General features: G+C 43.7%; 1 protein-coding gene across 2 annotated transcripts in view; it reads left to right on the top strand.

Annotated features, from left to right (window-relative positions):
• The window catches only part of WRN (WRN RecQ like helicase), a 212,458-nt gene extending 189,081 nt beyond the window's left edge, over positions 1–23,377 (top strand). For both annotated transcript variants that reach the window (XM_077476232.1, XM_077476231.1), the window contains exons 33-35: positions 16,930–17,150; positions 18,640–18,795; positions 22,092–23,377. In XM_077476232.1, the coding sequence (XP_077332358.1) occupies positions 16,930–17,150; positions 18,640–18,795; positions 22,092–22,202 (488 nt within the window). In that variant the 3' untranslated portion in view covers positions 22,203–23,377. The remainder of the gene's footprint in view (positions 1–16,929; positions 17,151–18,639; positions 18,796–22,091) is intronic.
• The last annotated feature ends 2,507 nt before the right edge of the window (positions 23,378–25,884 follow it).

Here is a 25,884-nt window from a genome sequence, read left to right as displayed (position 1 = left end):
TCAAGTGCCTCCCCAAAAAGATGTCACCCTTCAAACGGCATACATTTGAGGCATCTGTGACAACCAGGTTCAACTTTTCAGGCTTTGGTCCATAAGTTTCTGCACATGTGATTGGTGCCATTCTGGAAATTTGTTTTCATTACTTTTTCTAGAGCATCCACACAAAAGAGCAGAGTAGAAGGTAGGTACTGTTTTGCTCAGTTAAAGTATGGTCTTAAAATACAGGATCATGTTTTTTTTTCATTGCCTTAGTCCAATTATCTGCAGTTTGAGAGACAGCGATATCTGGTTTCAGTGCTAGGCTTTCAAGGGCAAAAAGAGCATTTAGGAGCATCTCAAACTTCCTGTCTGCAGAGTCTTTGGATGAAGAAACGTCTTCAGTTGGTACAGTGAGATGTTTAAAGTGATTGTAAAGTCTTTTTTTCTTTATCATACATCACGGGACACAGAGCAGTCATTACTATTTGGGTTATACGACACCTACTGGTGAATGGACACTGGTAAATCAATCAAGAAGTCCTTCCCTATATAACCCCTCCTAAACATGAAGTACCTACGTTTTTTCGCCAGTGGATGGTCACTGAAGCAACATGTGCTCTTGGAGCATACTTGAAGGTCTGGATGGTTTTTTTAAGAATCATAGACGTCATTCGGATCCATTCGGAAAAGCTATCAGCCAAAATGCATGGTACCCAAGCCTCATTGGAAAGAGAGAACATTCCTCAAGGTTTTGCCTGCAATGCAGCCTTATGGCTCTGGACCCTGCGTAATGGAACCCTGTGCAGTGTTTGTTTTGACCAAGGGGCTTTCCTGTAGGGTGCTATACAGGTCCATTGGAGTGGACCCCAGATTAAGGGGGACCCAGTCTCTGAAGTTTTTTTATGACAAAGCTTGCCGTGATGGGTGAAGATTGGACTCATGTTATGTTCAGAGTCCTGCAGTAGGAATGGTAATTCTGCATTTTTGCAGTTTCTCTTTGAAAAAAAAAAAAAAGAGAGAGAGAGATCTGACTGTCTGTTCTCTGGGTGGCCACTGGAGGCAGTGTACTGTTTAATCATGCTGTGTACTACTTAGTTGTGCGGGCTGCTGTTTCTCTACTAGAGGGCGCAGGTCGCTTAGTATGGCTTATTTTCTATATAGGCAGGAAGTGGAAGGGTGGCCATGTTAAAAAAGCCATGTGGTCCTGGGAATACCAAGTGGGGCCTCTGGAGATATAACACCAGCCCATGGAGACTAGTGAAGTGTGAGTACTTACTATGGGGGAAATGTGTAGCCAGACAAGTCATGATTATATACTGCTTAATCCAGGGGGCCTGTACAACTGAAAGTTGATACACCCCTAGCAGTACACTTTAACCACTTCAGCCCAGGAAGATTTGGCTGCTCAGTGACCAGGCCATATTTTGCGATACGGCACTGCATTGTTTTAACTGACAATTGCGCAATTGTGCGCCACTTTACTCAAATAAAATCAACATCCTTTTTTTTCCCCACAAACAGAGCTTTTTTTGGTGGTATTTGATCATCTCTGAGTTAATTTTTTACCCTATAAACAAAAAAATGACAATTTAAAAAAAAAAATCTATATTTTGTACTTTTTGTTATAATATCCCCATTTTTTTTTTTTTTTTTTCTCCGTTTAGGCCGATATGTATTCTTCTACATATTTTTGCTAATGAAAATCACAATAAGCGTATATTGATTGGTTTGCACAAAAGTTATAGCATCTACAAAATAGGGGATAGATTTATGGCGTTTTTATTATTATTTTTTTTTTTTTTTTACTAGCGGCGGTGATCTGTGATTTTTGTCAGGACTGCGACATTATGGCAAACGCATCGGACACTTTTGACACATATTTGAAACCATTCACAATTATACAGCGATCAGTGCTATAAAAATGCACTAATTGCTGTGTAAATGTCACGGGCAGGGAAGGGGTTAACACTAGGGGGCGATCAAGGGGTTAACTGTGTTCCCTGACTGTGTGGGGTAGGAGACTGACTATAGGAGATGACAGATCATGGTTCCTAGCTATTAGAAACTCATGATCTGCCTCTCCTCTCCTCACAGAACAGGGATTTCTGTGTTTAGACAGACATGTTTCTGTTCTGCCTCTCGTGCCGCATTAGTGCGCGACCGCCAGCCACGAGCATTGGCTCCCCCGCAATGCAGCATTTGCGTGCCTGCTATCCTGCTTAAAGGAACTGACATACAGCTACGAAGGTTCGCGGGATAGTTCCACCTGCCTCAGTATAATGATGGCGGCTGGTCGGCAAGTGGTTAAAGTACTGGATCTCCAGAATACTGTGCATTTGTCACAAAGATAGTATGGGGCCTGGTGCAGTTGAACAGGTGCTAAACTAGTAAAAACTAGTATGGGGCCAAGTGCAGCATAGTATACATGCTTGTTGCCTAAACGCATGCTTGAATAAACACATGTTTTGCATAGATTTTGTATACATACATGTGACATAAGCACATGTTTGGAAAAACAATGTGCTTAGTTGCATTAAACGGTATACATATGTGCTTATTTGCCTAGGACTACATACATACATACATACATACATACATGCTTATTTGCTTTGGGATACATACATGCTGCCAAACAAGCCTACTCTGTCTCTTCTATTAATACCCTATCATCCAGTCCCCATCGGCTCTTCTCAACCTTTAACTCTCTGCTTCATCCCCCACCCCCTCTACCCACTAACTCGCTCACTGCCCAAGAGATTGGCAATCACTTCAAAGACAAGACTGATGCAAATCGTGAGAACACCTCCACTGTGTGTACACCTTCCCCACTCAACATACCTTGCCTAACAGCACATTCAACACTCGCCGCTTTTGAATTGGCTACTACTGAAGAGGTTACAAATGTTTTCTCAGAAGCCCACCTAATCAATTGTCCCTTGGCTCCTGTTCCCTCACAACTACTATGGTCACCTTCTTCTATCCTATGCTCCCTCACTCACATCTTCAATCTCTCCTACTCTAGTGGCACCTTCCCCCTCCCCTCTAAAATGTGCAGATCACTCCCATTCTTAAAAAGCCCACACTGGACCCCACCAACCAGAACAACTTAAGACCCATCTCATTGCTCCCATTCACCTCTAAACTTCTAGAATGCTTAGTCTACAACCGTCTTAGCTCCTACCTCAGTGAAAATAACCTCCTTGACCCCTTACAGTCTGGGTTTTGCTTGCAGCAGACCATGGAAACTGCCTTACTTAAACTCACTAACGATTTACTAACTGCTAAAATCAACAGCCAGTACTCCATACTCCTACTACTTGACCTCTCTTTGGCCTTTGATACTGTTGATCTCCCGCTCCTTCTCAATAAACTACATTCCCTTGGCCTCCAAGATTCTGCTCTATCCTGGTTCTCTGCCTATCTATCACAGTGCTCCTTCTTCAGTGTTGCCTACAACTGTCTCCTCCTCTCCATTGCCCCTTTCTGTGGGGGTTCCTCAAGGCTCTGTTCTTGGACCCCTTCTCTTCTCTATCTACACCTCCCTTGATCACTTGATAAGCGCCCACGTCTTCTAATACCACTTATACGCCGATCACACCCAAATCTATCCTCACCTCACTCCTTCAGTTTCCTCTCGCATTACTAACTTACTAACTGACATGATGTTGCACCACTTCCTTAAACTAAATCTCTCTAAAACTGAGCTATTAATATTCCCCCCTGCCCGTGCCCCCCTCCATGACTCTGTGACAGCCATCAGTCCCTCCCCTCACGCCAGGGTACTAGATGCAATCTTAGACTCTGACTTGCCATTTCAGCCTCAAGTGCAATCGTTGTCAAAGTAACATCAACAAATTAAACCACCAAGCTCCTCATTCACTCCTTTGTTATTTCTTGCCTTTACTATTGTTACTCCCTTCTCATTGGCCTGCCTCTCCATAGGCTATCCCCACTTCCATCTATCTTGAATGCTGCTGCCAGACTTATCCGCCTTACTAAATGCTCAGTGTTTGCCAACCCTCTCCTCCAATCCCTACACTGGCTCCCAATCACCCAGCAAATTAAATTCAAAATACTAACCACAACATACAAAGCCATTCGCAACTCTGCCCTGAGCAGAGCATAACTCTGTGACTGCGGCCGCATCACCTTGAGCATGCCTGATCTCTGTAAATCGAAGCCTAAGCAGGATCAAGCCTGGTTAGTATATGGATGTGAGAATGGCCAGATGCTGTAAGCTTTCCCCCACCTGTGTGAAGGAGGCATCTGAGGCTCCTGTGTTTTGAGAGTATCTCAGGCCAGAAGATCGTAGGGCAGTCTCTGAGGTGGTTTTGCTCCCTCTTTAGCCAGCAAAAGCTTGGTATGTTAGGTACGCCTCTTTTGGGGTTTGGGGTCTGCCACCGAGTCGTCAGTCTTTTGCCTTGCATTTGACTCTTGGAGCAGAAGGTATGGGCTCATTATTTTAAAAATAATAATTCCAGATCAGCTGGAAATGAAGATAGCCAAAAAGTTAGAGGGGTTTTTAAACCGGGGGGGGGGTCCAGAGGTAGAGATAGTCAGCACGAAAAATATTCCAGAGAGTAGTATTAAGGGCATTAGTGGTAGGTGAACCAAAGCACATAAAGCCAAGGTAAGTATAGTAGCAAGTCCTAGTTGCAATGCGCAATAAGAGGATAATATGCGACCGGTCTAAACTGTGGCATGTTCACCAATGCCAGGAGCCTGGCAGACAAGATGGGTGAACTAGATACTGTTGTACGAGGAGGATTTAGATTTTGTAGGAATTTCAGAGACCTGGTTCAACAGCTCTCGTAATTGGCTGGCAAACATTCAAGAATATACCCTTTATCACAAGGATAGAGAGGGTAAAAAAGGGGCAGGGGTATGCCTATATATCAAAAATTATGTACAAGTGAATGTGAGAGATGACATCACTTAGGGAGGAGGTGGAATCCTTATGGGTAGGGCTCCAAAGGGATGAAGCTAAAGGGAAAATAATACTGGGAGTATGCTATAGGCCCCCTAACCTGAGGGAGGAAGGGAAAACAGATCTCCTATCACAATTTGGATTAGCAGCAAGGATGTGAAGTAGTATCATAATGGGGGATTTTAATTATCCAGACATAGACTGGGCGGAGGGAACCGCGCATTCATCTAAGGCTCGCCAGTTCCTAAATGTCTTGCAGGACAATTTTATCAGTCAAAAGGTAGATGCACCAACTAGAAATAAAGCGTTCAGCACTGAAGAAATGGCTGCACTCCAAGATCCATCAAAATTCTTATTTAATAAAGAACATCCCAAGTGTTACAGAGAGTACAAATTCTAGACGTGTTTCACACACTAAAAGGTGCGCTTCTTCAGTGTTGATCGTATGCGGAAGCGAGCAGCGCGTTCTTTCGTTTGTATAAATAAAGCATTACTGGATCTACTGATTACCAACAATACAGACCTGATCACGGATGTGGAAATACGGGACAATTTAGGTAACAGCAATCACAGTCAATTGACTTCAGTATAAATCACACAAATGGGAAACATAAGGGAAATACAAAGATAATGGATTTCAAAAGAGCCAACTTCCCTAAACTACAATCCTTGCTAGAAGGCATAAATTGGGATAAAGTCTTAGGAACAAAGAACACGGAGCAGAGATGGGTTTGCTTTAAGAGCATATTAAATAAGGGCATTAGCCAATGCATCCCATTGGGTAATAAATTTAAAAGAGCAAACAAAAATCCTAGATGGTTTAACTCCAATGTAAAAATGCATATAAAAGCAAAGGAGAAGGCCTTCAAAAAATACAAGGTTGAGGGTTCATCACCTTTATTCAGACTTTATAAAGAATGCAACAAGAAATGTAAGGGTGCAATAAGTACGATAGAACATGAAAGACACATAGCGAAGGAGAGAAAAAAAATCCCAAGAAATTCTTTAGGTATGTAAACAGTAAAAAAGAGAGGACAGATTGGCCCCATAAAGAATGCGGAAGGACATCTGGTTACAAAGAATGGGGAGATGGCAAAGGTATTGAATTTATTCTTCTCAGTCTTCACGGGGGAATCGGGGGGGGGGCTTCAGTAAACAAAACTGCAGTGTTTATCCTCATGACACATCACAGGAAGCACCTCCGTGGTTAAGAGGACAGAATTAAAATTAGACTTGGGAAAATTAGCATTAATAAATCACTGGGACCAGATGGCTTGCACCTGAGGGTAATTGGGGAACTTGGTCAAGTAATTGCCAGACCATTGTTATATTTTACTGACTGGAATGGTACCAGCTGATTGGAAAAAAGCCAATGCAGCACCAATATTTAAAAAGGGCCCAAAATACATCCCTGGGAATTAGACCAGTTAGCCTAACATCAGTAGTATGCAATCTCTTAAAGGGGGTGATAAGGTAATATATACAAGATTTTAGTAATGAGAACGGTATCATTATCAGTAATCAGTATGGATTTATGAAGAATCGTTCTTGCCAAACCAATCTATTAACCTTCTATGAGGCGGTGAGTTGCTATCTAGATAAAGGAAGGCCCGTAGACGTGGTGTATCTGGATTTTGCAAAAGCATTTGGCACAGCTCCCCATAAACATTTACTATACAAAATAAGGTCCATTGGCATGGACCATAGGGTGAGTACATGGATTTAAAACTGGCTACAAGGGCGAGTTCAGATGGTGATGGTAAATGGGGAGTACTCGGAATGGTCAGGGGTGGGTAGTGGGGTCCCCCAGGGTTCTGTGCTGGGACCAATCCCATTTAATTTGTTCATAAACGACCTGGAGGATGGGGTAAACAGTTGAATCTCTGTATTTGCAGACGATGCTAAGCTACATTAAGTCCTACTCCAGGTCTATAACTTCTCTGCAGGATGTGGAAACCTTGCAAAAAGATCTGAAAAAATGAATGGGGTGGGCAACTTCATGGCTAATGAGTTTCAATGTAGAAAAATTTAAATTAATGCGAGTACAGAGAAGGCCAACAAAGCTAATAAAGGGTCTGCAGGATAATTGTTATGAGGAAAGATTGCGAACACTGAACTTATTCTCTCTGGAGAAGAGACGCTTGAGAGGGGATATGATTTCAATATAGAAATGCCATACTGGTGAACCCACAATAGGGATAAATCTTTTTCGCAGAAGGGTGTTTAACAAGACTCGTGGGCACTCATTAAAATTAGAAGAAAAGAGGTTTAACGTTAAACTACGTAGAGGGTTCTTTACTGTAAGAGCAACAAGGATGTGGAATTCCCTTCCACAGGCAGTGGTCTCAGCGGGGAGCATTGATAGTTTCAAGAAAATATTAGATAAGCACCTGAACAACCACAACATACAGGGATATACAATTTAATACAACATATAATCACACACATAGATTGGACTCGATGAACTTGTGTCTTTCTTCAACTTCACCTAGTATGTAACTATGTAAAAAAAAAACTCAACCATTAGCTGTCCCAAAACCAAATGGGGACAATAAGGTCTAGCTTAGATCCTAAGCCGCTGGACATCCTTCTGTTTTAGGTTCTGTCCATTTAGTGTTGACCTCTGCAAAAGGTAAATTTCGGGGTCCATAGTCATAAATGACGCATATTGTCATGTGCCATTTTTTTCCAGGCTCATCAAGGGTTTTTGAAAATTGCAGTGCAAAGTCGTCTTTTTTTTTATTTTTGTGATTCTGCTCTTCGTGCTGGCCACAGCTCCGAGGGTTCACAAAGCTCCCAGCCCAGTACTGGACTTGCTGAAAACGCAGATGTCCCAATCTTCATTTACCTCAATAATCTTTGTTCAGGAAGCAGTTTGTTCCAGATTTTCCTTTGATACATTTCTGCTGGAGGAAGTTGTATCTAGGTCAAGGCATGTTCCCTACATTAAGTCCTACTCCAGGTCTTTTGTAGAGGATCATTCTCTCTGTCTCGAACATGTTCCAGACATTGGATTGCCAGAGGGCTCTATTACCGGGGTATTACAGAGCTACGATTGCTGGTTGATGGTTTGAGATCTGAAGAAGGGATGGGCAAGATAACCACTGATGCCAGCTTCTCCAGTATGTTCAAAGGTGGCAATAGTTCAGTGGACTTGGTCTCCACAGGGGACAGTATTGCCCATCGATATCTTGGATTGTTGGCCAGTATGCCTTGCTGTGGATGTTGGGACAAACCAGTTGTAGGTGTAATCTGGTAATGCTTCTGTAGGCATATAGATCAACCACCAGGAGTTGTACGGCTCAGGAAGGTGAACAGCATTCTGTCTGAGTACAACGAGTGATGTCTCTATTACTAGTACATACTCCAGGTATAGTATAATGGCAGGGGGAACTGTGCAGATGAATCTACTAGATTCAAGTTCCACAAGTGGGAACAGGTTGTGTCTGGGACAAAAGTCCCACTGGCAATAGGGGCAGATGCACTGGTAACACCTTAGCATCCCCCTTATTTGATGCTTTCCCTCTGTTTCGACTTCTCCCACATCCTTTGCGAAGAATCCGGGAGGTGGTAACACTGATAATAGTGTTAGCAGAATAAGCCCAGGAGGACTTGGTATGCTGATATAGCGAGTTATATGAAGGAGCAACAATAGTAGGATTATAACTGTGCTAATGACAAAATAATGCAAATTGTATATTATATAGTAGCATTTTTTATTTTTACAATGAATGAAAGAAATATTGATACAATATCATAAAACATACATATAAAGACAACATTTATAATAGGGGAGCAAATTGGAAATATACAAGCCAAAGAAGAAAAATGGTAGTAGCAGGTCACTTCTTCCCTACTAGTTTCGGCAAGGCATTGGCTTCATCAGGGGAATATAATATAAAGAAGGACATACATTGCTCTAAAAGAAAAACATAAACAAAATGAACTCATGAAAAACAACATGATAAACAGATGTGTATTATTGAATGATTAGGTAACATGATACCATATGTACATACCCCTCCCCCATTTGATCATACCATCACCGCCTCACAGATGATAGACCCCATAGCCCCCAATCAGGCCCGGACTGGCCATAGGGCAGACCGGGCATTTGCCAATGGGGTCTATGGTAGTCTGCTCCCTGCACTGCCAGAAAGAGAGCAAGTCAGTGTCACTGTGCCGTGGGCACAATAGGAGACAGACAGTATTGGCATTGTTTGGCCACAATAGGACTGGGACACTGTAATATAAACTGGACTGCCCTTTTTAGTACACTTCCCTTTATATCACAGTGACCCTGCACATTACAGTACAGTATCACCAGCCACCCCCGCAAATGTCTACCGACCCCTCCCCCCCCCCCCCCACGCTGCATCGCACCACCAGAGAGAGCCACACTGCACCGCACCACCAGAGAGAGCCACGCTGCACCACACCACCAGAGAGCCACGCTGCACCACACCACCAGAAAGAGCCACCCTGCACCGCACCACCAGAGAGCCACGCTGTACCCGCACCACCAGAGAGAGCCACGCTGTACCCGCACCACCAGAGAGAGCCACGCTGTACCCGCACCACCAGAGAGAGCCACGCTGTACCCGCGCCACCAGAGAGAGAGCCACGCTGTACCCGCGCCACCAGAGAGAGAGCCACGCTGTACCCGCGCCACCAGAGAGAGAGCCACGCTGTACCCGCGCCACCAGAGAGCCACGCTGTACCCGCGCCACCAGAGAGAGAGCCACGCTGTACCTGCGCCACCAGAGAGAGAGCCACGCTGTACCCGCGCCACCAAAGAGAGAGCCACGCTGTACCCGCGCCACCAGAGAGAGAGCCACGCTGTACCCGCGCCACCAGAGAGAGAGCCACGCTGTACCCGCGCCACCAGAGAGAGAGCCACGCTGTACCCGCGCCACCAGAGAGAGAGCCACGCTGTACCCGCGCCACCAGAGAGAGAGCCACGCTGTACCCGCGCCACCAGAGAGAGAGCCACGCTGTACCCGCGCCACCAGAGCGAGAGCCACGCTGTACCCGCGCCACCAGAGCGAGAGCCACGCTGTACCCGCGCCACCAGAGCGAGAGCCACGCTGTACCCGCGCCACCAGAGCGAGAGCCACGCTGTACCCGCGCCACCAGAGCGAGAGCCACGCTGTACCCGCGCCACCAGAGCGGGCCACGCTGTACCGCACTGCCAGAAAGAGAGCAGGTCAGTGTCGCTGTGCCGTGGGCACAATAGGCGACGGACAGTATTGGCATTGTATGGCCACAATAGGACTGGGACACTGTAATATAAAGGGGACTGCCCTTTTTAGTACACTTCCCTTTATATCACAGTCCCTGCACATTACAGTGTGGAGGACCAACACCAGCCGCCCCCGCGAATGTCTACCGAGCCCCCCCGGTCCCTGGGAACGTTTGTCCCACAACATTAACCCCAAACAGGCAGGATCAGTGCAGTCCAATTCCAGGGAGGAGTAGCTAGCCCACACTATGGCTGCAGAAAGGAAAGGAAAACCAGATAAAAATTGAAAAAATAAAATGGCTCAAAAAGAGCTCATATAAATATAACCAGAGCTAAAAAGCCTCAATACGTACCAAATTCTCCAAAATGATATAGGATAAGGGGCGCTGTAATCATCAAAAGCGAGTGGTACGGCCAGCAAAAAGGTGTATGTATAAGTAAACTTTGAATGAAGATTGCTAAACAAGAGCATAAAAGAGATTATCAAGATTGAGTTAAACAAACTAAATACAGGTAAAAAGCCCTAGCTGCTGCTGAGAGATAACGTAAGTTCTCTAAGTACAGTCGGATGACTGTACCCCCAAACAGGGGTCTCCAAAGGGCCGTAATTTGGAGACCCCTGTTTGGGTTTCCTTTTCTTCCTCTTAGTAAAATGCTGAGACCAACATAGAGTTTAACGTTTCCACAGTGCAATTTCTGCTGAGAGCAAAACTGCAATTTACAAATAGTGTGAGAAGAAATATTCTTTTTGAAATTTATGACAAAACACACCCTTGCATGCCAAAGGTGCCCTAAAGATATTAAAAATACTTTATGGAATTAAATGAGGAGGACCATAATGCAAGTGCAAGTAGATTTTCCCTCCTTTCTGCTGCTGCTTCTGGATCATCACAAAGTGTTCTTCACCAGCAGCATCTTCAAGTAAGGAAGTGTTATAAACTACGGCCTCCAAAAAATACACAATCCCTTCATTTTATAGATAAAATGACACCTGAAAACCAGGAGAAAATTATTCAAGCAATATATGCTTCTGGATCAGCATTGTCAATTCCTGAAATGCATATTGGCAAGAAGCTTTTAAATTGCGAGAGATATGAGATGTTCTCATATACAGTTGAAATGTTCTTAACATATGCAGTCCTTGTTGTTATTGCACTTGTAATAAGAAATACAATTTTAAAAAGCAAGCATAATACTTTTATGTGAAGTGCATTTTACCTTCCCAGTGTAACAAAATTACTTTTAATTTGTAAAACTACTCCACACTGAATTTCTTTTTACATTTTTCCAAAAATTTCCATTTTCCGGAAAAAAAAATTTTTTTAAGGGGATTAAGTGTGTTCCCTGGGTGTGTTCAAACTGTAGGGGAGATGGGCGGCCAGGAACATGACAGAGATCACTGTTCCCGATCACTGGGAACAGTAGATCTCGGTTATGTCACTATGCAGAACGAGGAATTGCCTTGTTTACATAGGCAGTTCCCCTTTCTACCTCTCCTCACCGCGATCCCGCCGGTGGACATTGAGTCCACAGACATGTGCACGCGACAGACACGTGCCCGCTATACTCTTTGCACGGACCGAAGTGCAGGTACGTCGATTCGCACAAGAGAGCCGACCTGCCACAGTATACCTGCATGAGCTGCTTGGCTAGTGGTTAACAAGACACTAGCTGCCCTTGTAAAGGACAATGCATGTGTTTAAAGACCCTGTGGATAAAATTCTGGAAGCCCTTTCTAAGGCCTTGTTCTTATTTTCAGGCCCTGCTCTGTAAACTGCCTCTGTGACCTTGTCCAGCTTCCAGACCTTAACTATCTAAGGACATGTCTCAGGATCTCGGTTCTATCTAGATGATCGCTTCTATCCTCCAACAACTGAAGCTGTTGCACGTGCCCCTGCTCTTTTTGTTGATGCACTAGCATTTATTATTCACCAAATATCCACAATGGGCCTTTTTCCAGTGTAAATACAGAGGACCCTTTGGCCCTGCGGTGATGTGGGAATTGCCTCTATATATACACCATTGATGTGATTGCCTTTTTGGCAAATTATTGGATAATCTTATCAGGGTGGTCACTGGGACAAAAAGTACCCTCTTGTCCCAGAAAAAGGTGAGACATCTTTTTAGGAAGCTTGAGTTTTCTGAACCTAAGAAGAGTTCCTTTAGTTCCTCCTAGCCAATGCCTGGAACATAGTTCTGCCATAACTCCTGTACCCCTAAGTCGTACTCAGTGAGGGGGTCCTCCCACTTATCAGGGATGTCTGCTGACCTTTGCGGCCATCTGGTCCTGGGACGTCTTGTATGCTTAGGCCTGGAATGTGATCTCTAAAGGCTGCAAACTGCAGTTTATATCTCTACCCCCCTCAAAATTTGCCAAGATCACCACAAAAACTGGAAGGCCCTTCCGCTGCTTTGATATGGCACGTCGCTCAAGGTCCCAAAAAAGGAGAGGTTTCAAGATTTCTATTTGAACCTGTTCAATTTCCCCAAAGCCAAATAAGTATGTCCTCCATAGTGGATCTAAAGGTTCTCAACATCTTCCTCTGGGTACAAAAATTCCATATAACGAAATCTGCCCAGTCAATCATTGCTTCCTTCCATCCAGGAGACTTTCTGGTCTCTGTGGACATTCAGGATGTCTATTAGCATGTCCCCATCCTCCCAGCACATCAATGCATCCTTCATTTTTCTGTGGGCATGCAACATTATCTGTTTGTTGCCCTTTCTTTTGACCTATCCACTGCACCTCAGGTCTTCATCAATGTTGTTAGCCCCTGTTCTTGCCCTGATTCACTCTCAGGGCACCCCCATTGTGGAATATCTGGGTGACCTTCTCCTAGTAGAACAGTCAACTCAGATTCTTTCAGCTAAATCCCAACAGATTATGAATACTCTCCAGAGATTTTGATGGATCATAAACCTCCAGGAGTCACATATATATTCCTGCTCAAGGTCTTCTTCCCCTGGACAAAATCCAGACTCTGTATCCACATTTGTACTCTGCAGCCTAGGAGCCAGCTAATCATCTTTTTTGCATGAGGGTTTTGGGCCTGATGTGAGCAAAACAAACTCCCTCTCTCAATCTTCCTATGCATCTCTCCAGTCAAGAAAAAAGCTCCATATCTTGGTGGATTTCCAACCCAACTTTGGAACTGTAGGAGTTGTTTAATCCATGTTCACGGAAAGTGATAACCGATGCCAGCCTCATAGGCTGGGAAGGAGTATTCCACTCTCTCATGGTTCAATAAATCTGGTCCTCAATAGTAGCAAAGTTCTCCATCACCATTTTTGAGCTCAGAGCAAAAGATACGGCTGTGTCACTAGACCCTTCTTCTTCAGGTTCATACAATCAGTAAATCACATTCACTGAGAACCACTGTGCAGCATTTTCCGCTGATCACATTCTGGGAGGGGACTGTTGGCAGGTGTATTTCCTCCAGTGTTACTGCCTAGACAATTCTAGTTATATGCCTTTCTTCAGTGTGGAGCCTTCATTTCGCAAAGTAGAGGAAGAGAAAAAAAAATTAGTGATTGCACCAAACTGGCCCCCAAGAACCTGCTACACAGACATACTCTTACTTCTGGGAGATGATCCCTGCCCATTTCTAAATGGTTCAGACCTGCTATCTCAAGGCCCCTTGCAACAATGGCTTTATCAGAATGGCTATTAAAACCCGGGTCTTGAGGGACAGGAGTATCTTTGACTCATTCTGACCTTACTCAGAAAAGCCATGAAAGATAAACACTACTGTACCTGGAAATCATATTTTGCCTGGTGTGAACACAAGCTTAGGAACCCCAGAGATTGCTGCACATTGTATTCTGGCCTTCCCACAGTTAGGACTTGACCAAAATTTGGTTTTGGTACTCTTATGAAACAGATTTTGGTCTTACCCAAACTACTCCAGCAGCCTCTGGCCTCATTCTCCCTTGTTAGAACCTTTTATTCAAGGTTTTTCATGAATTAGCCCATATTACAGCACCTTGTGCTTCATTGGGATCTCAGTTTGGTTCCCTTTACCCTGCAAAAACCACCATTTGAACCCATTAGGGAATTCAGCTTGGATGATTTCTCCTGCAAAGTGTGTCCATATTGGTGGCTATCACGTCCGTCATGCATGCTTTTGAGTTAGCAGCTCCATCATGCAAAGAGACTTAATTGATTATTCAAAAGGATAAAGTGATTAAGACCCTTCTTTCTACTCCAAGGTGGTCTCGACCTTCCATCCAAATGTGGACATTGTCCTTCCTTCCTTTATGTTCTGCTCCAAACATCCCAAAGGAATTGCGCTCCACTGTTTTAATGTGGTCAGAGCTGTCAGGGTCCACCCAAACCTCTTTTTGAAAAACAGACTCTGTGTTGTCAACAGGATATCATCAAGGGCTCCTTGCCTCTAAATCCATCATTACTAGGTGGATAGGACAACTCATGAGGACTCCTAAGACACAAGGTCCTGGACTTTACGAAATCCAGCTTTGTGAGTTTTTTTTTTTTTTGCATGCCATAAAGTAGTCAAAAAAAATTGTTAAACACTGAGTGCGTGCCTCAACATATAGGAAGTCGATGGTTTAGGAATGTACAGAAAAAAAAGAGGGGGAACTCTCCACTGGCCAATAAGTTATAAGAAAACAGTAGATCAATGTGGAAATGCTATGCCCCTTGCTTAGGAATATAAATAAAACATTAGTGGGAGATCATTCTGTTTTGTGCATTAAGGCTCACTAGAATGTTTTGTTTGGTTTCATAGTTTCACAGTATTTCTGTGCATTCATTCTCTGAACAGTTTACCCCGTGTGCACTGTTGGCCTGTTCAAAAATCTACGATAAAACAACATAAAAGATATCACTAAATTTTAAAGTTATTCTAAAGAAATTAATAAAAAAAAAATACAAACATGTTATAATTACCTGCTCTGTGCAATGGTTTTGGACAGAGCAGCCCAGATCCTCTTCTTTTTGGGTCTCCCACTGGCAGTCCTGGCTCCTTCCCCCTGCTGAGTGCCCCCGATAGCAAGCCTCTTGTTATGGGGACACTTAAGCAGGCTCGCTCCTGTGAATGAGCATTGTCTATTCACACGCACAGCGTGGCTTTGGCCTGCCTCCTACTCTCTCCTCATTGGCTCACTGGCTGTAAATGACAGCAGCACGAGCCAATGGCTTCTGCTGCTGTTAGCCAATGAGGAGAGAGTGACCCGGGAGAGTCACTGCTCTCATGCACATCGCTGGATCGAGATGGGGTTCAGGCAAGTATTATTGGGGGGGGGGGGGTCACTAGGTGGACTAGCTGCACCCAGAAGGTTGTTTACCTTAATGCATAAAATGCATTAAGGTAAAAAAAAGCACCTGCATTTAGAACCATTTTAATTCTTCCTGCAATTCAGTAACTGTTTGTCCATATCTCAGTGTACTGAAAGTCTGTAGGATCCTGGCATTGAAAGAACACATGTGCAATGCTTTGCAGGCTCCAGTGTTAAAAAAAATAATAATAATAATAAATGCATTGTTTTTTGTTTGTTTTTTTATAACAGGTGAACTTAGGTGATGTGCCTATGACCTCTTCACTCTACAGAAAACCACAGCCTCTGCGTCATCACAGACACGTGTGTGTGTGTGTGTGTGTGTGTGTGTGTGTATATATATATATATATATATATATATATATATATATATATATATATATATATATATATATATATATATATATAATATATAAATACAATTTTATAAATTTTTCAATAAACATTTATATATTTTAATACTCACTGGTCCTTCTAACTAACATTCTAAGGGGTATGTGCTGTGCTTATTGCACTAGGCCTTTGTTTTAAAACTGTAAGAACAATGCTTGGCGTTAAGATTTTACATCTAATCTAGAAAGGGAGGTACTGCATGTGTATCAGGCATGCAAGATACATTTACTTATATAAGCATAATGATTCGAGATATGTAGTATATCTGCCTATGAATGTATAAGCCCCAAACATTGTGCTGCTCTTTTTTTATTTTTATTTTTTTATGTAATTTTAGTTTAGGCCAGGCTTTTAGATATGTAATCTATAAACGGATGAGAGCCAAAGAAACAACAATCTTTGGTAATGCTTATGGTTGTCATAGAGAACACTGTTCAAACATTTATTCAGACATGCTAATGAATTTATTTATAGTTGATGAGAGAGAGTGAGTCCTTGTAACACTGGAAGCTAGACAGAATTTCGGAGCAGCTACCGTAATATTCTTATTTTTTCCCATTGGATTATAGCTGAACTCTATGCCAGCAGCTAACACTTAAATGCATATCCTTTTACTGTTCAGCTAAAGGATTTGTAATTCTGTACCGCTAGTATTGTTATATAAACACCTCTGCCACACTTACTCCTAGTTCCTCAATGCAGCTTCTATGTTCAACTTTGTAGCATCCAGCCTGCTCAGTGGGCAAGGATTTGGCATTATCATCTCAGTCCTTTTAGCAGTGCAGTAATTCAAGAAGTCGGAAAATGGAATGAGAAAATAAAACAATCTTCCTGGGAGCTCAGTGTGGCAGAGGTGTGTAAATTGATAAGACTGGCTCAATCCTTCAACATGTAAAATAGTAAATGCATGTGTTTTGACTGTGAATTTGGCATTTGTATTTCCATTTTAGTGTGGCTACTATTGAGAACAAAAACAAAATGTGTGTCTGCATTATGGTTGAAATGAGAAATGATGCCGGACATACTAAAAAATAGCTTTTTTCTTTACATATACTTTAATTGTGCTTATAGGCTATATGTGTATTCACAGATCTTTCAAGTTTTCAAGCTATTCGTTCTTTGGTGTCACCTGAAATCGATATATACTTAATAAGAATGGTGATTGCACTACTTGAAAAAGAGGGGAATGGTGGAAGTGAAAAAAAGCCAGAGTCCTCAACAAGCAAATCATTACAAGGCCTTGATGTGCAGTCTGGGAGGCTATCACAGTCAAAGATTTGCTTTGATAACAGCTCCTGGATTGAGAAGAAGGTTAGTAAAATGCAATCCTTACCTGGCTAATTAAATGCAGTGATTATTTATTCTTAAATTCAGATGCAATTTGTGGAGCATGTACTTTACTCGAGTAAAGAGTTTTGGGGGGGGGGGGGGGGGGGGGTTCATGATTTTTGGTCTTTTTTTCATATGTTTAGCAAAAAATAAAAACCCAGTGGTGATTAAATACCACAAAAAGAAAGCTCTGTCTCAAAAAAGTAAGTCATTCAAAGTGCAACAGCACTGAAATCTGAAAATTGCCCAGGGCAGGAAGGGGATAAGTGTCCTGTATTGAGGTGGTTAACCACTTCAATACCAGGCACTGGACCTCCTACTCCCCCCCCCCCCCCTTCTGCCCAAGCCAATTTTCAGCTTTTAGCACTGTCACTTTTTAAATGACAATTGTATGGTCATGCTACACTGTACCCATACAAAATTTTTATCATTTTGTTTCCACAAGCAGAGCTTTCTTTTGGTGGCATTTGATCACCTCTGTAGATTTTATTTTTTGCTAAACAAAAAAAAAAAAAAAAAGACAAAATTAAAGGGAAAAAAAAAGGTTTTCTTTGTTTCTGTTATAAAACTTTGTAAATAAGTAAGTTTTCTCCTTCACTGATGAGGCTGCACTGACGGGCACTGATAAGGTGGCACTTATAGGTAGCACTGATGGGCATTTATAAGTGGCATTGATATACAGCACTGATGGGCACTGATAGGTGGCACTGGGCACTCATGGGTGACACTGGGCACTCATGGGCGGCACTGATTGGCATATCTCTGGTGGTCCAGGGAGGCTTACCTGGTGGGTGTCCTTTGTGGGCATCCCTGGTGGTCCTGGGTAGGCATCTACAGGGGGGCTGTGCTGATAAACAATCAGCACAGGCTCCCCCCCGCGAGTGAGGAAAAGTCGATAAACTGTTCTTCCTGTTTACACTGTGATCAGCCATGATTGGACACGGCTGATCATGTGGTAAAGAGCCTCCGTCAGAGGCTCTTTACCGAGAACGGTGTTACGGTGTGTCAGACTGACACACCACAACAGCAATCGCTGTGCGGCCCCTAGGGCACACAATCGCGGCTTATCCTGCTTGATGTCATATGACACCCAGTCAGGATAACTGAACCACTTCTTGGCCGCCATTTTGCTATAGGCTGAGCAGGAAGTGGTTCATGTACCGAGATAAAACTAGTATTGGTTAAAAAATGGCAAGTAAAATATGTAGCCAGAGTCTTTATTGTGTCTGTCGTATGCAGGAAACAATTTCCATACAAGATCTTACATTCTACTCAATATTTGGTATTTTATCTACTGTACCATAGTGAGGTATTCTGGCTAAATACTGTCTTCTTTAATAACCTTCCTTACCCTGGCAGCTCTCATTTTGTTATGAACCCAGGAGCTGCCAGTAATAAGTAAAAAGTTATGTGGCCCATTGACCGTTTAGGTGATTTAGATATTATAGTAATATTGCTTTTACTATTTCAGAAATCCGTGAGGGAGAGCACAACTGACGACCAGATAGCTCCCACAAAACTGGAGCTGCCTAAGACTTCTTCAGTAGCCCCTATCAAGCTTGCTTCATGGAATCAACCAGGGGAAGATGAAGATACTGAAGAACTATTTTCAGAATCACAGTTACAGGTAAAACTATTAAAGCGATTGTAAACTTTCTTTTTTTTAAATAAAATAATCATGTCATATTTGCCTGTTCTATGTAATGGTTTTGCACAAAGCAGCCCAAATCCTCCTCTTCTGATGTCCCCCGCCAGTGCATCTCACTCCTCTTCCAACGCATGTCCCCACAGACTGTGCAGCTCAGTCCTGCCCTCCACTCCCTCAACACAGAATTTGATTGACAGCAGCGGTAACCAATGGGTCCAACTGATATCAATCTGCCCTGTGGGGAGGGAGAGAGCAGAAAAGGCTGCTTCTCTCCTGCACGATGGATCGAGAATGGGCTCCGGTAAGTATAAGGGGGCTGAGGAAGGGGGATTCTGTAATGCAGAAGATTTTCTCTTATATTCACCGACCGACACAGCTCCTCTCTGTAACTAAATGGGTTGTATAGCCTGCCATTAGGAGAAACTAGGTAAAATTGTTACACAATACACAGAACTTTAATACCGCCCCAGGGGGCGGGCCCCGTGCTATCAGCCCTTCCCACTGCTCCTAGCAGCTTCAGTTTTTTTTTTTTTTGCCTAGCAAGGAGAATGACCTAGGAAACCCTGCTGGCCTCTTGGTCCATATTTTTGCTGCAGGTTTGCTGCTTTTTGCGCAAGATGAAAGATCCTGTGATCTTTATCAACTGCCAGCTGGGTGACAGGCTGGTTAATGATATCCTTGTAGTCTCCCCAGTCCGGCCATCGAGCGTGAGCAGGCCGCAGCTAAGGCTCGTTAGGCCACCACATGCCTCGGCTCCAGAGGTGGTCGTGAGCTTCAATGCTCCGGGGTATACATATGACCGGGCTACTGATGTCTACCGAAGCCAGTAGCCACCCTGTAACTGAGCAGGAGTGGGTCTGTGATGGAATGTCTCCCAGCTCTTTAGGACTGGTAAGTACAGCTCTCCCTGCTTCGGGGGGCTGAGCAGCTGGGCATTCCCTGGGGGGTCAATTCGGGGGCCACCTCACCTCCCTATCTTCTCTCCCAAGTCCCTATCATCCCTCCTTCCCCCCTCTGAGGGGGGTGGCTGCATGCGCTGCGGGCAGTGTGTGTGTGTGGGGGGGTCTGCGCGGCTGGTGTTGGTCCTGGTCCAGGTCTGGGGGTCCCAAAACACATTTATGGAGTTTATTCTGATTGTTAGCAGGTAGCACGTTTTTATTTTTTTGCTCTGTCACCGAATGGCGCCGTTCCGGCGGCCATCTTGGATTTGGGAAAGCTATGAATTCCCCTGGTGAGCTTCAGCAGCCATTTTCTTTAGGATCCTATTGATTACATTGGCGGCCATTTTCTTAACGCCTCAGCGCTTTTTTTCACCGCTGGCCTCTTGTGGCAGCATTACATGTGCTTTCTCTTGCTGATTCCTGTATCCACTGTGTGTGTAAAGGACGCTGGATGGCTCTTTGCTGAACGCTGAAGCTGCTCTGCAGATCGTTGCACCGCTGGTGAGAGCTGCTGCTGCTCACAGTTTTCTCCTCTCTGCAAACTGGGAACCTCCTAGGGACTACAGGCACTGCTGTGGCTATCACAGAACGCCCCAGGGTGGTGAGTCTAGCGCTAAGTACCCCCCCATGCGGCGGCAGCAGGAGGGTGGGACCTTCACTGTTCAAAGTCCCCTTGCAGGTGGCAGACAGGCTAGGGTCAGCATGACTTCAGAAACTGGTGTTTCTTCCCCCGAAATCCAGGCTATAGCAACCGGGTCACCTGCAGTTAGCGCGGTGCGCATGGACACCCTGATGGCAGTCCTTGACTCCTATGTTGCTAAGGTAGAGGCGGCACATGGCAGGGAAGGTGCACGTAAGAGGCCCCTGCCCCCCATCCTCTGGGGAGAGCTCTGATGCAGACTTGGGCCCTGCTGCGGCTGGAGACCCCTGCTCTGACCTATCAGATGTGGCTGACCAGGACCGTTCGGATAGTGAGGATGATTCCCCGTCCGGGTCCGGGCACGACAAGGCGCTTGTTGGAGCACTTATCCTAGCTGTGCGTGATACCCTGAAGATTCAGGAGCCAGCGGATTCCTCTGCTGATGTACCGGTCCCTTTTAGGTCCCGCAAGCCAGCACGTTCACCTAAGGTGTTCCCGTATTTGACAAATTCATCTACAAGGGAATGGGGTTGCCCACAACGGACCTTTTCGGTCCCCAAAAATTTGGAGGTGTGTTACCTCTTTGAGGAAAGCCTTCTCAAAAAGTGGTCGGCTCCTCCGGTCGTGGACCCCCCAGTATCTAGGTTAAATAAAGTAACCACAATCCCAGTTGAGAGGACTCCACGGACAGGAAGGCCGAAGCAGTGGCTCGTTCCTTGTTTATGGTTGTGGGGTCAGCCGTGCGACCTGTACTGGCATCCGCACTGGTGTCGCAGACACTGATTGAGTGGGCAATGCCTCCCCTGTCTGCGTGGAACTAGCAGACCAACTAGTGCATGGCCTTAAGTACGTTTGTGACGCACCCCTGGATACTCTCCCTCTGCTATCCAGGGCCTCTGATTTCCACAGGTTACAAGATAGTTTCTCTCTTGGCCGCCAAAAACAGATTCTTTCCCTCCAGCATACCTGTGTCCCCGGTTTGCCGGGAGGCCCTGTTAGGGGCGGTGAAGGACTTGCTGAATCAGGGGGTGATTGTACCGGTTCCGGAATCGGAACGCTTCCAGGGGTTCTACTCAAATCTGTTTGTGGTTCCCAAGAAGGAAGGGGTACGTCCAATATTGGACCTAAAAGCCTTCAATCACTTTGTAAAAGTGCAGAGGTTCAGAATGGAATCAGTTCGCTCAGTAGTCGCTGCACTCCATCAAGGGGACTTCCTGGCGTCCTTGGACATTCAGGATGCCTACCTGCACATACCCATATGCCTTTGGCATCAAAATTTTCTGCATTTGGCAGTCGGGGAAGCCCACTACCAGTTTGTGGCTCTTCCTTTTGGCCTGGCATCAGCCCCCCGAGTCTTTACCAAAGTACTGGCTCCAGTGTTGGCGTTGTTGAGACAACACGAGATCGCGATCGTGGGTTACCTAGACGATCTCCTCCTGAGAGCTTCTTCCATTAATGCATAGAATGTCCAAGCTGGATTTTTTTTTTTTTTAAACTGAACACTACAAGCAATCTACAATTTTAAAAACATGACCTGTTTTTAGTTAATCTTGCCTTTTTTTTGCCTAGAGCAAAATGTAAACTGTTAAATATTGTATGTGTAATTTGCTGCTTCTTACAGTCTTTGTAGTTGTTTATGAGACCAATTAATATAATATTATATTAAATAATCCTTTGTTCTTTTTATATTTCAGACTTCAAAAAGAAAACTACCTGAATGGTTTGGCACTTCCAAACAAAATTCCACACCATCCAGTTTTGGCAAAAAAGCCAAAACTGGAAAAAAGAAGGGCCTTTTTGGTTGAAATAGATTTATAAATGTTGCCTGTATTTTTAGCCCGTGTACAATATAAACATGCTACCAGGTAGCAATATTATACCATAATATAAACTGTGAAATATTTTCACTTAGTTGTAAGTAGATAATTAAAGTGCCGATATTGTTTGTTAAATATATAAGCTTTAATGATATATTGTGGCTCTCCTAATGTATTCTTAATGGAGACTTTGTTATCCTTTGGGCCCAAATGAAAAAAAGTGACCTAAATATATATATGGGCTGCCTACAGAAGAGACATATGTTCACACAATGCTAGCATTGTAAAATTTCAATGAGACATTCCCTGCACTTATGTTCAGACTGTGAGTATGCTACAGGCAGTTTAGTATTTTGCATTTGGAAAATTGTTTTTAGTTTTTTTACATTCTTGTGAATTAATGGTGCACTGCACTGATAAATGCCCTGTGATTTACAATTACAATTTGACATTATAACCCTGAATTATACTACTTACACTTTTCCATTATGGTGCTACTATATTGCTCTCTACTGGTTTTGTGAACTAATGCATTTTTCACATCATCATTGCACTTTCAACTGCCTGATTAGCATTACCTAGCTATGGACCTAAGGCTTAAAATGACTGAAATGCCTTATTTTTCTTTAGCATGGATGAAGCTGCAATTTTATTGATGTTTACTTGCACAAGAAGCATGTAATCCTTTGTGCTTCTTATGTTCCTAGTGATGGTTGGGTTGATGTTAATTAAAAATAAATATAGTGCATTTTACCATGTGTGTGATCCTTAACAATTCAACTACCGTGAGCAAACCTTTTTAAAACCCTGCTCAATATCAGTCTATGAATGACTGCTGTGATCTTATCCAGACTAACCTGTTGTTTCTCCTCCATGTTTAAAAGAAGATTTTTTTATTGGTATATTGTATGTTACAATGGGAAAAACTCAACACTTATGGCAGTAACATCAAACCCAAGCAGAGATATCATAAACTACAAACAGAGGAGCGTAACCATTACTTAAAAGGATATAAAAAAAATTGTAATTCTTTCTGTAGTGTGGAGTAAGAGGATGTGAACAGAGCTTCACACTAGTTTATACTTTTGTATTGTATTCTGGATAAGTCTATAAATAGTGTATGTTGAACAATTAAATAAACACTTTTTTTCAATGTGTAAAAAGATTATGTGCTTTATTTATGATAAAACTGCATTCCTAAATGCTTATCAGCCATTTCTTTACAAGTGATACAGTAATTAGACATGGGAAAATGAGGCATGTGTGTTTGTGTATATATGTATATGTATATATATATATATTGTAATGTTCGGGGGACCAGCTAGATCGCAGGACACAGGCTTTTCACACAAAAAAGGTTTATTAACCACTTCAATACCGGGCACTTAAACACCTTCCTGCCCGGACCAATTTTGAGCTTTCAGCACGGTCGCACTTTGACAATTGCACGGTCATGCTACACTGTACCCAAATGAAATTTTTTATCATTTTTTTCCCACAAATAAAGCTTTCTTTTGGTGGTATTTTATCACCTCTACGTTTTTGTTTTGTTTTTGCTAAACAAAAAAAAAATACCGAAAATTTGGAAAAAAAATGTTTTTTTTTTTTTGTTTCAGTTTCAAATCTTTGTAAATAAGTAAGTTTTCTCCTTCACTGATGGGCAATGATAAGGCGGCACTGATGGGCACCGATGAGGTGGCACCAATGAAGTGGCACTGATGAGGTAGCATTGATGGACACTATGTGAGCACTGATAGGCGGCACTGATGGGTGGCACTGATGGGCGACACGGATGGGCACGGATAGGTGGCACAGATGGGCATGTATAGGTGGCACGGATGGGCACTGATAGGCGGCACGGATGGGCACTGATAGGCGGCATTGTATTATTATACTGTACTAATGGATGCCAATCAGTGCCAAACAATAATGCATGCGAGTGAGGAAAAGCCGATCACCAACTCTTCCTATTTACACTGTGATCAGCCGTGATTGGACACGGCTGATCACGTGGTAAAGAGTCTCCATCGGTAATATAGGTAATATCTGAGGGATTCCAGAGCCCACTTAATGGCCAGACACTCTCGTTCAATAATGGTGTCGTTTTTCTCCGCTGGTGTCAACTTTCTGCTGAGGAAGACTATCAGGTGTTCCTCGCCATGAATAACCTGTGACAACACCGCTCCCAATCCTACATTGGAAGCATCAGTCTGGACAACAAACTCTTTTGAAAAATTGGGCACTACCAGGACAGGGTGTTGGCACAGTGCCGACTTTAGCTCCAAAAAAGCCTTCTCAGCGTCTGCATTCCACTCCACCATGACCGATTTCTGACCTTTAGTCAGATCGGTTAATGGAGCCGCCAACGTGGCAAAGTTGGGTACAAACCTCCTGTAGTATCCCACCATGCCCAGGAATGCACGTACCTGCTTTTTTTGTGAGGAGGCGGGGCCAATTCTGTATAGCCTCTATCTTGTTGACCTGAGGTTTTACTACCCCTCTACCCACGACATAGCCCAGGTATTTCACCTCCTCCATTCCCAAAGCACAGTTTTCAGGGTTTATTGTAAACCCCTCCTTCCAAAGAGGGTCCAGCACTGCCTGAACTTTGGGAAAATGTGATTCCCAGTCTTTGCTAAAAATGACTATATCGTCCAAGTACACTGAGGCATACTCCTGGTGAGGTCGAAAATCCTATCCATTGCTCTCTGGAATGTGGCTGGAGCAGTTTGCAATCCAAAAGGCATTCTTTTGTACTGAAAACTCCCCTCTGGGGTAGAAAAAGCATTTTTCTTTCTAGCAGCCTTAGTCAACGAGATTTGCCAATACCCCTTGGTAAGGTCTGATGTAGTGATATACCTGGCTGGACCTAGTCTCTCAATAAGCTCATCTACCCGGGGCATGGGGTAGGCATCAAACCGTGAAACTTCATTAAGTTTCCAGAAATCATTGCAGAATCGCAGAGTCCCGTTGGGCTTCGGTACCAACACAATCGGGCTCGACAACTCACTCTGCGATTCTTCAATAATCCCCAGGTCTAACATCTTCTTCACTTCCTCTGAAACAGCCTTCCTTTGAGCCTCTGGAATGCGATAGGGCCGGACAAAAACTTTGAATCCTGGTTCCGTGATAATATCATGCTCTATGACACTAGTGAGCCCTGGCAAGTCTGAAACATTTTCTTTATTTCTCTGCAAAAACTCCTTTGCCTGCTGACTTTGGGTTTTAGACAGGGTATTTGCTACTTGGACACTCTCCACCCCAACCCGAGGCTCAAGTTTTGCACTAGCTAGGGAGCTCACTGGTTCCCTGTCTGTCCGGAGCTTTAACAAGTTTACATGATATATCTGATAGGGTTTCCTCTTGCCTGGCTGGTGGACTCTATAATTCACCTCTCCCACTTTTTCTACAACCTCGAAAGGGCCTTGCCATCTGGCCAAGAATTTACTTTCCACAGTGGGAATCAACACTGCTACTCGATCCCCCACTTGGAAGTTCCTAATTTTGGCAGCCCTATTATAGACCCATTGTCGAGCCTTCTGGGCTTTTTGTAAATGTTCCTTAACTAGTGGCATCACAGTTCGGATCCCCTCCTGCATTTGGGAGACATATTCAAGAACACTCTTATGCTGAATTGGTTCACTTTCCCATTCTTCTTTAACAAAGTCCA

Source organism: Lithobates pipiens, unplaced genomic scaffold, assembly GCF_037356315.1.
Source record: "Lithobates pipiens isolate NorthernLeopardFrog02 unplaced genomic scaffold, aLitPip1_a1.2 Scaffold_13, whole genome shotgun sequence".
Lineage (NCBI taxonomy): Eukaryota > Metazoa > Chordata > Amphibia > Anura > Ranidae > Lithobates > Lithobates pipiens.
The sequence above is the reverse complement of the archived record's forward strand: the minus strand, read 5'-3'. Positions and strand labels throughout refer to the sequence as shown.